At 36.0% G+C, this 13,438-nt stretch overlaps 1 protein-coding gene across 1 annotated transcript; it reads left to right on the top strand.

Annotated features, from left to right (window-relative positions):
- Positions 1–5,139: 5,139 nt before the first annotated feature.
- LOC124845471 (uncharacterized) lies at positions 5,140–12,080 on the top strand. Its single transcript, XM_088097088.1, has 2 exons — positions 5,140–6,325; positions 11,830–12,080. Exons 1-2 carry the CDS (start codon positions 5,140–5,142, stop codon positions 11,883–11,885), a joined length of 1,242 nt encoding a protein of 413 aa, XP_087953214.1. The 3' UTR covers positions 11,886–12,080.
- The last annotated feature ends 1,358 nt before the right edge of the window (positions 12,081–13,438 follow it).

Here is a 13,438-nt window from a genome sequence, read left to right as displayed (position 1 = left end):
TTTGGTGTGAGAGTTTCTACCGTTTCTGACATTCACGTCACTACATTAATTAAGAGTTGAATCAAACAAAAGGCAAATTTATCTAAATGATGATGATGATATAGGATCTGAAAAAATCTAAATGATGATGATATAGCTTTGTAACATGTTATGTAACCTAAACAACAGCAAACACTGCTACTGCTATTCGAAGTATTGTATGTAATGGACTTAAGTATGGAATCTAAATCTCCATTTGACAAAAGGATCTTTCCTATTTTATTATCTCCTTTATGACACATAATTTCTTATTGTAAACTTAGCAAATGTCTACGTATGCTTTCAGTTCAAGGTATTTATATTTGTATATATTTACTTGAATTAACTATGTACAGTTTTTTAGACTCGTATGTTTATTAGTATTTTATTTGAATATTAGGAGAACTAAATATTTTCAAAATAAGAAAAATAATTTTTTATTTTTATGATCTAAAATGGTATTTAATACGCTAGATCTTATGTTTTATGCAAAGGTAATTCGCTACCATGTACGTAATATGTGAAATATGCTCTAGATCTATATTTGAGTGGAATGATTTGCTCTAATATTCTTGACATACTTCATATTTGAGTGGAATCCCTTCTTCAGGTACCCTCTCTCTCTCTCTTTCTCTCTCCCTCCACTTTCCAGATTTGTTTAGATAGTTTATTAATTATGTGTTACAATGATAGGGTTATGTGGGTCACTTGTCTCGTCCAATGTTGGTGTTTCATTACTGTTAAATCTGTTTCTGCATTATTATATTGAATAAATTTATATCTTCACAAGGGTCTTCTAAAATTTGCGTATTATTAGCTAAAAAAATAGTACAGGGGCTATTAGCTATTATTAGTTTTTCAATTAAATTACTGATAACAGATGCATGATGGTTCAGTGCAGATAAGTTTAGCTCTTAAAAATTTGAGTTTTACCTTACTAAATCCAAAAAATTAGTTCTTAAAGTAAGAGGAGTACATCATTTATATATTCCATTGCTCATATGCTAATGAATGCATGATTTTTAACACTAACCATAGAATCTAAATCCCTATAGTGAGTTATGCAGTTATGACATGGTTCAAGAAGATAATAGCCATTAAGATACCCATCCCTGCTGTAGTGACTACATACATATTCTGTTTAAGGAAAAATGAGGACTCAACTTCCAAAAAGAATAAGATCAAAATTTTGGTAATCAAGATATATAATATTCACAGCAATTAAAATTAAGTCCAAAATGTACGACATAGTTACCTGGCAATAACCAAGATCAAAGTTGTAAAATGAATAGGTCAACAGTATATCTCGTAGAATATTTACGTTTGGATTATCATCCCCTTCATAGAAAGGATCGATCTATCAGTTCTCACCTTCAAAAGCAGAAGATAATTAAAACTGCATTAACATCTTTTATTTGTTCATTTATAGTCATTCAAATTTAAAATCTATTCCACTAGCTTACCACATCTTTCTCAATAAGCCCTTTCCTTTCCCTGAATTTTGTGAATCTTTTAGCCTGTGCAGAGGATATACTCTACAGAGAAAAAAAAACATTACAAAATTATATTTTGACTTGGCCGACAGCTTACAGAAATAAAGCAGAAAAACAATGTTACAAGAGATGGCAAATACATTATTAGAATTCACAATTAGAGGAAAAACAATGTATAATTTATATAATTTATATATAAGCTAGAAAGTGTATCAATAAATTTGACTCCAAATGAAAGTGGTACACCAGGATTTTCAACACGAATCCTTTTTAATTCATTTCATCATTGCATCCAAGAAAATAAAGGAAAGTAAAAGCTCTTTTATACGGTTTTCATTTTTCTATTGGTTTCAACATTCAAAACTTTGAAAGAAAAAGCTTCGAAGTAACAAATGAGAAGCTTTTATATAGTTGTCCATGAGTTTAGATAAAGCAAAACTGCTAGTGTAACCAAGCTAAACAGGGTTAAATATAAAATGATTCATCTGTTTTAAATTTTATTCACACAGTCGAAGTTTATTCACACAGGCTCCTGCCCTGGCTGCCAAGAAACTGGACAGTATGATTCCAACAAAGTTTCTACTTATTCAATTCCAAAAAGCATATACAATTCTTCCAATGTGTTATTCGGTTCTATATGTTCACCTAAAAATTATAATTTCAACTAAGATGAAGCAACCAAAAGAATTAATATTATTTATAATAATAATACAATTTTCATGAAGTGGGTGATGACATGGACCCTATTTTGTAAACTCACAATCAGTATGGTTCCAATGCTTTGCTGACATTATGCAATCTAAGAAAACTCATGTCTAGACATTTTCAAGAGATCAAACAAAATCATTCATTATATTTGTAAACACAACCCAAAAACCAAGGAGTTAATTGATGATTTCAGACACGCTTAAAAGAGTCCTTGAAGACCGAATGACCAAAAATTTCAGACAAGACAACAAGGCCATTAGTTTTTTTCAACTGCAACTTTGATTTCTGCTACTCCAACCTATTGATTCAAATTTCAAAACAATAATGTCCATCAAACAGAAGAAGATGAAAATGAACAGACTTCATAATCCCCCGCAAAAACATAAATTCATTCGACCCATTTGTAATAAAATCTATTATCACCAATGACTCCATTTGAAAGCAGCGAAGAACATAAATTCATTTACCGAATCAGGTCTTTCAGTGCAGGGACCACCAACGAAAGCAATGATCCTAGCCCCAGTCTTGGGATTACAAGCACCAAGCAACACTGCTGCTATGCTCAACGCCACGCCGGTACACTATGCAGGGCACTTCCCAATCGAAACCGGTCACGCCAGTACACTGTGCAGAAGGTGTTGAACTATGTAGGGTTTTCGTTGGAGGAGGAGGTCTTGAAGTGCGTAGGGTTTTCGCTCGCTGAGAGAAAGTGGAAATGAGGACTCAAAAGACTTAAAAGAAATAAAAACAGAGTTCACACCAGTTCACACAGTTCAAACCAGTTAACTGTACTAAAAGTATAATATACTGAACCAAAAATAAGTTATTTAGTTTTTAGTAAAAATAGATTAGTTTATTTTAAGTATAATATAACACAGTTAACTGTAATTCAGTACAGTATAATTACTTTTGCCCAACCCTAATTTGAATACTAACAAATTTTCAAATAGAAAAATTTTCTTATTCATGGTGTTTTAGCCAACTACGTGCATAAAGTCTATATGTCGCTAGATTTGGTTAAGGTGGTTGGCTGTTAGAAAAAAGGTAGCATATATGCCTTTCGGAGTGTACTTGGAGCATGATTGTGGGTAATTGAGGAAAATATGTTCGGCTAAACTTGTATGTAACATACATTAATTAATGATAGAAAGATTTATCTTCTAACTAAATTGTTATGCTTTCGTCTCATTTGTAAATATCATGACTTATCAATCTCCACCGTAAAATTCGGATATAACCTAATTAATCTCAGACATCATAATCTAGAGTTGTCTTATGTTGTATTGCAGATAAAACTTATTAGAGAACAGTAGGAAAAATACAACATGAACAAATAAAAATTAAAATATCAGGCACCGAAGAGTGGTCCAGTGTCGTTACGCAGCAGAGGTGGAAGAAAGAGGAAGCAAAGTTAGAATGAAGGAGCTGAAGGTGTTTTTTTTTTAATTGTGAAATGACATTCAAAAACATATTTTTTATGATTACAAAAAGTAGGTATATGTATAGCAGTAGACAGAATATATCTTTAGAAACAAAAATTGCTCAATTCCTATAATTAAGCTAATCCGTGTAACTAATTCTGAAAATTAACTAATGGAGTAAATAATTATGTGATGTTTTTCTACAATTATAATTATTATGTTATTATTTAATGTTATTATTGATTAACTAGAACACATGATTGCTATGTTGTTTATCATGATGATTTATGTGGTGTGCGTTACCAATATGATGTGTTGGATCGATGGTAGAAGGGTGATTTGATATTTAATACGTGTGGGCCAAATTTTAGGAAGAAAGAGAGTTAAAGTAAACTTTTGAGTTTAATTTGTATTTTGGGACCCAAGGATAAAAAAGTCTTATACCCTCATTAAGTGGTGTGGACATTAAATAATAAGGAGGGTGTAGAAACAAAAGGAATAAAAATAAAATCTAAAACAAAATAGAAAGATTATCTGAATCTTTGAGCTATTGGGTGGTTGGTGATAGTTTAAATATTCACTAGTGCAAATACTTGAGCTAGCGAATAAGTGCATCCATATCCGAAGATCCAGTTTGGGGGACAGAGTAGGATAGAATACTTGAGCTAGCGAATAAGTGCCATATCCGAAGATCCAGTTTGGGGGACAGAGTAGGAAGGATGTAGCTTCAGTTGTTGTATTCATATCCGAAGATCCAGTTTGAGGGACAGAGTAGGATAGAATACTTGAGCTAGCGAATAAGTGCATCCATATCCGAAGATCCAGTTTGGGGGACAGAGTAGGAAGGATGTAGCTGAGTAAAGTACCACGGTAAGTGTAGAACTAGCTAAGAGTTCAATATTCATACGATTATTCGAAGGAGTGAGTTTACGATGAGGTATGGTATGTTCTTTGTATTATTGAGTAATTTAACTTGTAAGTTGGAAATTTGATTATTTATTTAATTTACCATAACATTTTATGTTGCATTAGCTCACCCTTGCTTTGTCTGTTGTGTGGTTGTTATTTGGTGTTATGTATTTTGTCTGGCGATGATCATTCGGTGGATGGGAGCAGAAGTTGGTGATGTGCCGGTGGAGCAAGCTTTAGATGGAGGATCGACGGAAGCTTAGTTATAAGATTGAGCCTTATAATTTTAGTCTTTGTTTTAAGTGTGAACTGTATTTTAGTTTGAATTATGAGTGAGGGTTTGTATAATAATGAGGAAAACTGTTATTCCTCCTCCTATCAACTGTTCTATTGTATCAATGATGTAAGAACTCTATTATAGTTTAATGCTATAATAATCGGGATGTTACATTAATGGTATTAGAGCAGTTCTTTCCCTAGGAATCCTGTAGGTTATGAAGATATCATGTTTTAGTTGTGTGATCTTAGTTGTGTCTTTCGATTATAGGAATTAATTTTTAGACTAATGGTTCCTCTCGTTGGACAGAACCATGGCATCCAGACCATCTTCTCCTCCTTCACCTGTACGGTCTGATGTTTCTAATCTGGTAAGAGTAATGGAATCATTTGTGGTGGCGATGCAGCAGCAGAATGCATCCTTGATGCAACAAAACACAGTTGCTTTACAACAATTGGAAGCTGCTAGGGTGTCAGCCGAGGCACACCAGAGACAATATGTGGAATTAATGAACAGTGGTGCAAGAATTTCCACTGACCATTTTTATATTCCACCTACTCCAATTCAAGAATGGAGCCTAGAGAATTTTCTTCAACACCATCCAGCTAAATTCTGTGGTAATACTAGTGCGGATGAAGCAGACCAATGGTTTAGAGATATGGAAAGGATTTTCAATGCCAAAAACTGCCCAGAAGAGAATAGATTGGCTTATACTGAATATTTATTGTCAGGAGAGGCCAGTCACTGGTGGACCAGTACAAGGACACTGTTGGAAAGAAGTGGTACCCCGATCACTTGGAACTTATTCAAGAAGAAGTTCTATGCTGAATATTTCCCTGACAGTGTAAGGTTTACCAAAGAAGTGGAGTTTCTTCAGCTAGTGCAGGGGGGAATGTCCGTGACGGAATATGCTGATAAGTTTAAGCATCTGATTCGCTTCCACACTCTGGATATGGATGAAGAATGGCAATGTAGGAAGTTTGAAAATGGCCTTCGAGGAGATATCAAATTGCTAGTAAAAGGTTTATGTATTAAGGAGTTTCCTACATTAGTGGAGAGGGCCAAAGTTTTAGAAAAGACCAAGAATGAAGTTCAAGGTCAGCAAAGACAGTCACAGAGAATTGGTGGACCATCTGGGTCCAAGTTCAATCATGGAGATAACAAGTTCAATCATGGAGACAAGAGGAAGCCCTATTCTAAACCTCCTTTTCAAGCAATCAAAGGACCTTCGTTTCATCCATCAGGTCAAGAAGGACAATCTAGCGTGGTGAAGTGTTTTGGCTATGGAGGACCACATTATAAGTCTGTTTGCCCTCAATTAGTTGGTCCTATGAAGTGTTATACCTGCGGGAAGGAGGGACACTTTGCCAGGAATTGTCCCACATCTGAAGGATCAAGGCTTCAACAACCAACTAATCAGCCTCAACAGATGGCAGATACCAAACCTCAGGCTGTGGGCAGAGTGTATGCGATGACTGGAGCGGAGGCAACTGGGCCAGGTAATCTTATCATCGGCAATTATTTACTGTTTGGGAAAGCTTGTTGTGTTTTGTTTGATTCTGGAGCTATACACTCCTTTGTTTCTGATGATTGTGTGAGAAAGTTGGGACTGACTGTGAGTGAGCTACAGTATGACCTGATAGTATCCACTCCAGCTTCTGGCTTAGTTAAGACATCTCTAGCATGTACTAGATGTCCTGTAGTAGTAGAAGGACGTCAGTTTAGAGTTAATCTTATCTGCTTACCTCTACAAGGTTTAGAGGTAATTTTAGGAATGGATTGGCTAACTTCCAATCACATTCTCTTAGACTGCGGTGCTAAAAGATTGTTATTTCCTCAAGAGGAAGAGTCAAGGATATTATCTTCGGGGAAATTGTGGCGTGAAGTACAAGAAGGGTCGTGTTGCTTCATAGTGTTGACACACATGGAGGTTAACAAGAATGGAGGGAGCATAGATCACTTAGTAGTGAGTGATTTCATGGATGTGTTTCCTGAAGATGTACCGGGGCTGCCTCCTCAAAGAGAGACTGAGTTCTCAATTGATCTGATACCAGGCACCGGACCAGTATCAATTGCTCCATATCGGATGGCTCCAGCTGAATTAACAGAATTGAAAAAGCAGATAGAAGACTTGCTTGAGAAGCAATTTATCAGACCAAGTGTTTCACCTTGGGGTGCGCCAGTGTTGTTAGTCAAGAAGAAAGATGGGAGCTCCATATTGTGTGTGGATTACAGACAACTGAATAAGTTGACTATCAAGAACAAGTACCCGTTGCCAAGAATCGACGACTTAATGGATCAGTTACATGGAGCGAAAGTGTTTTCGAAAATCGATCTACGATCAGGTTATCATCAGATTTTAGTAAAGGCAGAAGATGTACAAAAGACTGCTTTCAGGTCCAGATATGGACATTATGAATACGTGGTTATGCCTTTTGGTGTAACCAATGCTCCTGCTGTATTCATGGACTATATGAATAGGATATTCAGACCTTTCTTAGATAAGTTTGTCGTGGTCTTCATAGACGACATTCTTATATACTCCAAGACTCGGGAAGAACATGTGGATCACCTTCGAACAGTTCTTGAGGTGTTAAGAGATAAAAAGTTGTATGCGAAGTTTTCCAAATGTGAGTTTTGGATGAAAGAAGTGCAATTTTTGGGACATGTCATATCGGATGGTGGAATATCGGTAGATCCGGCTAAGGTCGAAGCTGTGCTTCAATGGGAGAGACCTAAGTCTGTAACTGAGATCAGGAGCTTCGTAGGATTAGCAGGATACTACCGTAGATTCATAGAAGGATTCTCCAAGATTGTGTCACCATTGACGCAATTAACTCGTAAAGATCATCCATTTGCTTGGACAGACCGATGTGAGGCCAGTTTTCAGGAACTAAAGAAGAGGTTGACAAGTGCTCCAGTGTTAGTGATCCCTGACCCAAGAAGATCTTTCGAAGTATACTGTGATGCTTCATATCAAGGACTGGGATGTGTACTTATGCAAGAAAAGAAAGCAGTAGCTTATGCTTCGAGACAACTTAAGAATCATGAGAAAAATTACCCCACTCATGATTTAGAGTTGGCAGCTGTCGTATTTGCTTTAAAGATTTGGAGGCATTACCTATATGGCGCACAGTTCCAAGTGTTCAGTGATCATAAGAGTTTGAAATATCTTTTTGATCAAAAGGAATTAAACATGAGACAGAGAAGATGGATGGAGTTTTTGAAGGATTATGAGTTTGAACTTCTATATCATCCAGGTAAGGCTAATGTAGTAGCAGATGCTCTGAGCAGAAAGACAGTGCATGTATCTACTATAATGGTAAGAGAGTTAGAATTGATCGAGAAATTCAGGGATATGAAGTTGTATGTCGAGCTAAAGCCGGATTTCATCAGGTGCAGCAACTTAATGATATCAAGTGATTTGTTGGGTTTAGTCAAAGATAAACAATTATTAGATGCCGAGCTGCAGAAAACAGTGGGTTTATTGGGTACAGATCAAGCCAGAGAATTTATGTTAGGAGCTGATGGCATTTTGAGGTTTAGGGACAGAGTCTGTATCCCAGATAACGTTGAGCTAAAAAGGTTGATTCTCGAGGAAGGACATCAAAGTCGTCTTAGCATGCATCCTGGTATGACTAAGATGTATCAAGATCTCAAGAAGTCTTTCTGGTGGTCTGGAATGAAGAGAGATGTGGCACAATTTGTGTCTGCATGTTTGACATGTCAAAAGGCTAAAGTAGAACATCAACGACCTGGAGGTATGTTGCAACCACTAGAAATACCTGAGTGGAAATGGGACAGTATCGCTATGGATTTTGTAACCCACTTACCACGGACAGGAAAGGGTCATGATGCTATATGGGTTGTGGTAGATAGGTTGACGAAGAGCGCTCACTTCTTGGCAATGAATCTAAGGATGTCTATGATGAAGCTCGCCCAACTATATATAAGAGAAGTAGTAAGACTACATGGAATACCGTCGAGCATAGTGTCAGACAGAGATCCGCGATTTACATCAAAATTTTGGCAGTCTCTACAAAGTGAATTGGGTAGCAAATTACAAATGAGCTCTGCGTATCATCCACAAACTGATGGACAGTCTGAGAGGACGATTCAATCCTTAGAAGATCTGTTGAGGACTTGTGTTTTAGATCACTTGGGTATTTGGGATGAGGTCTTACCATTAATTGAATTCACTTACAACAACAGCTATCATGCAAGCATTGGCATGGCACCATATGAAGCACTGTATGGTAGGAGATGTAAGACACCTCTATGTTGGTACCAAGAAGGGGAAACAGTGATGTTAGGACCAGAATTAATTCAACAAACCACAGAAAAGGTGAAACTGATACAGGAGAGGATGAAGGCATCACAGAGCAGACAAAAGTCTTATGCAGATCATAGGCGAAGGCCTCTTGAGTTTGAAGTGGGAAGTCACGTGTTTCTACGAGTTTCTCAGATGACTGGAGTAGGGAGAGCTATCAGATCCAAGAAGTTGTCTCCGAAGTTTCTTGGTCCATTCCAAGTTATCAAGAGAATTGGACCGGTAGCATATGAGATTGCTCTACCTCCTCAACTGGCAAACTTGCACAATGTATTTCACGTCTCTCAATTGAGGAAATATGTGTCAAGTCCTGATCATGTACTCGAGGTGGATGATATTCAAGTCAAAGAGGATTTGTCATTAGATGCAAAACCAGTACGAATTCTTGATGTTCAGGCGAAGCAACTAAGAGGAAAAGATATTCGTACGGTCAAAGTATTGTGGAATGAGAAGACCCAAGAGATGACATGGGAATTGGAAGAAGAAATGAAGACCTTCTATCCTCATCTGTTTGATTAACAAGTGCATTTTTCGAGGACGAAAAATTTTAAAGGTGGGAAGAATGTAAGACCCTGAAAATTAGAAGAAATATTAAGTTTTGGGTCATTAGAATACTAAGAAACTCAATATGTAACAAGTTGTAACAAAAGTACGAAGTATAGTACAAAATACAATGTTGTCGACTTTGACAAGGTTTAGTATTTCAATTATAACTTTTTTTATAAATTAGATATTGAGTTAATTCTTTCTCCATTGGAAAGTAGACTCAAATAGCTTCGATTCGAGTACTCATACACGTAATTCCGACATCGGGAAGGGGTTCAACCAGACTGACAAAGTTGTCCGAGTGAGTGTACACGTTTTTGACGCGTTTTTGACGCGTTTTTGACTGTTTAAACGCGTTTTACTGTTTAAACGCGTTTCTGGCCAAATGTTTGACTATTTAAGGACGTCCCAGGGGCTGGAATGGTTCCTAAGTTGAACCAGAGGCTAGAGTACGAAGGTTTTGGAGCAGAGGGACTTTAGAGCTGTGATTTGAGTCGAGGGAACGTTCGCAAAGTGGTTTCGAAAAGCTAGCTAAGGAGAAAACTGTAAGGGGAGCTAACCTTGAGTCTTTTTGTTTCTGTATGATTTTAAATTTGGTATATGTTTAGGATTTTGATTCTCTTTATGATTTTAGAATGAAATTCTACTTCTGTTGTATCTTTTGAATTGATGTACGGTTTGAAATTGGGATATGCCTCTGTTTTGATGGTTTTGAAGAGATCTTGTTCGTATTAAGTATTTTGAATCGGTGGAAGTTTTTAGGTATACGTATAGATCGAAGATTTTGAATCTGTTTATGGATTTAAAAGGAGACTAGGTTTTGATCGGAAATTTTGGATTGTACTAATTATCCGCTGCCTTTTAATTATATGTTTAGTTTAGATGTTTATAAGATTTGGATGAATATGGGTTGTTGATAGGAGATGAGTTTTTGGATGTCTAGAAAATCTGTATGATGAAAGGAATAGTCGTTATAGTCCGGGAAGTGAATTTTCGTGATTTTGGAATAGTAAATTCGCTTGAGTGAATGAGTTAACTCGCTGGAGCGAGTTATGCGTAACAAATTTAGTGTTTTGATGTTTTTGACGTTTTGGGAGTTCTGGATGTCCGTTTTGGACGTTCTTTAGGTCGATATGGGGGTTTTTGACCCTTCCGGAGCTATTAGTGAAGGTATCCAAGCTGTTTGAACTACTTAAGGGTTCGAATTAATAGACTATAAAGAGTTATGTGTTAATAAGTGATGTTTCTGTGAGGATGTGAAATGTCTGAGTATGTAAGAGTTATTTTCTTGAGATATGACTAAAGATGATAATATGTTGACATGTGTATTTATGAATGGAAAGTGTGGAATAGAGTTCCAAGGAGGAACTCCTTGTTGTTTTTGTGTCAAGTACTGTACGTATGAATATAGGAACTCCGATTTAGGGGTTCATTCTTATGCTCTCAATAGTTTCGATCTCTCTTAGAGAGAAAGCCATGTGATGGAGAATGGGAAATCCTTACCGAAGATCCAGTTTAGGGGACAGAGTAGGAAGGATGTAGCTTCAGTTGTTGTATTCATATCCAAAGATCCAATTTGGGGGACAGAGTAGGATAGAATACTTGAGCTAGCGAATAAGTGCATCCATATCCGAAGATCCAGTTTGGGGGACAGAGTAGGATAGAATACTTGAGCTAGCGAATAAGTGCATCCATATCCGAAGATCCAGTTTGGGGGACAGAGTAGGAAGGATGTAGCTTCAGTTGTTGTATTCATATCCGAAGATCCAGTTTGAGGGACAGAGTAGAATAGAATACTTGAGCTAGCGAATAAGTGCATCCATATCCGAAGATCCAGTTTGGGGGACAGAGTAGGAAGGATGTAGCTGAGTAAAGTACCACGGTAAGTGTAGAACTAGCTAAGAGTTCAATATTCATACGATTATTCGAAGGAGTGAGTTTACGATGAGTATGGTATGTTCTTTGTATTATTGAGTAATTTAACTTGTAAGTTGGAAATTTGATTATTTATTTAATTTACCATAACATTTTATGTTGCATTAGCTCACCCTTGCTTTGTCTGTTGTGTGGTTGTTATTTGGTGTTATGTATTTTGTCTGGCGATGATCATCCGGTGGATGGGAGCAGAAGTTGGTGATGTGCCGGTGGAGCAAGCTTTAGATGGAGGATCGACGGAAGCTTAGTTATAAGATTGAGCCTTATAATTTTAGTCTTTGTTTTAAGTGTGAACTGTATTTTAGTTTGAATTATGAGTGAGGGTTTGTATAATAATGAGGAAAACTGTTATTCCTCCTCCTATCAACTGTTCTATTGTATCAATGATGTAAGAACTCTATTATAGTTTAATGCTATAATAATCGGGATGTTACAGAAAATAAGTGAAATAAATAATATAAAAAGTTGGTGGAGAAAAGATGATTAAAAATGTAAGTGGAATAATTAGAAAAGTTGGTATATAAAAATTAATATGGAAATGAGGTGGAAAAAGTGAATGAAAAAGGTAGATTATGTGGAATGTGATATGGAGGGTGATGTGGATGGTGATGTGGAGAGTGGGGTGTGGTAAGAGAAGATGGGTGGTGAGGAAATAAAAAAGAAAAAGATTATTTTGGGCCATTGGATTAAGTGTGTAAAAGAAAATTTGGGGGTGCAAAAAGTAAAACAAATAGTACTTTTCATTTTGGTTTTTTTTTTATATTTAATTTTTTTTATTCATTTTTGTGATGAATTTAATTTATTCGAACAAAATTGGGTGTTGACAACACCTAATATTCAATCCGGACGAAATTGAGTATTGACACAGATTTATGGTCAACATTGAGGAATCTTGAGGTCCTTGACTTGTCCTATAACAACTGCAGCCAAACTGATATTGGCTCTACTCTCAGTGGACTCTCATCCCTCGAGTCTTTATATTTGAATAACAGTGAATTGAGTTGGAGATCAATTTATAGTAAGCCCTTATATACTTCTCATATTACAATATATAGTGATTACCAAAAATTTAATGCTTTTAGTTTTGTTTTATTTTAAGTGAGTCGACTCGTAACCACATATTTCTATTTTGTTTTTATCAGTGAGACATTTAAATGGCCAACCAATTTACAACGTTTAGAATTGAGTTCAAACAGTTTGAACAACAGATTTCTTTCATCTCTGAGGGGACTTCTTCATCTCCAATATCTTGATTTAAGCTACAATAAGTTAGAAGGAACGTTAGATCTAAGTGGTCAGTATTTTCATCCTTACTTTATTACAACATTAAAACAATATAGTAATTATAGATAAGTTGATGCTTTCAGTTTTGTTTTCATCAGAGAATGACAGATTCCAATGGCCAACCAGTTTACAAGAACTAATCCTCCTGGGTAACAGTTTTAGCAACAAATTTGTTTTATCTCTGAGGGGACTTCCACATCTACAGTGTCTTGATTTAAGCGAAAATCAATTAGAAGGAACACTAGATATAAGTGGTAAGTATTTTTTTTATCAATTATTTAGGTCATTCATTTATTCTGATGTTTTAGAATTAAGAATTAATTATTCATTTACTTTGCATAATGGTACCACATTATAGATATATTAGGGTAAATTAATATAAACATCCATATCAATAGAAATATACTTTATATTTATATTCATGAAAACATGTTCTTTTTACATCAATAACACTCTCATTCATAACAATTACATTTTCATACTAAAGAAATTGCACAAAAAATTACTATTCAATTAC

The sequence above is a fragment of the Vigna umbellata genome, chromosome 8 (assembly GCF_029865625.1).
Source record: "Vigna umbellata cultivar VRB3 chromosome 8, Vumbellata_1.0, whole genome shotgun sequence".
Taxonomy (NCBI): Eukaryota; Viridiplantae; Streptophyta; class Magnoliopsida; order Fabales; family Fabaceae; genus Vigna; species Vigna umbellata.
The sequence above is the reverse complement of the archived record's forward strand: the minus strand, read 5'-3'. Positions and strand labels throughout refer to the sequence as shown.

Excerpts from the sequence above, each read along its gene's own strand:
- LOC124845471 (XM_088097088.1), top strand. The coding sequence starts at position 5,140 with ATGGCATCCAGACCATCTTCTCCTCCTTCACCTGTACGGTCTGATGTT. Across the intron at positions 6,326-11,829 it reads AGCGGAGGCAACTGGGCCAG|AAGTTGGTGATGTGCCGGTG; the intron begins GTAATCTTATCA and ends GGATGGGAGCAG.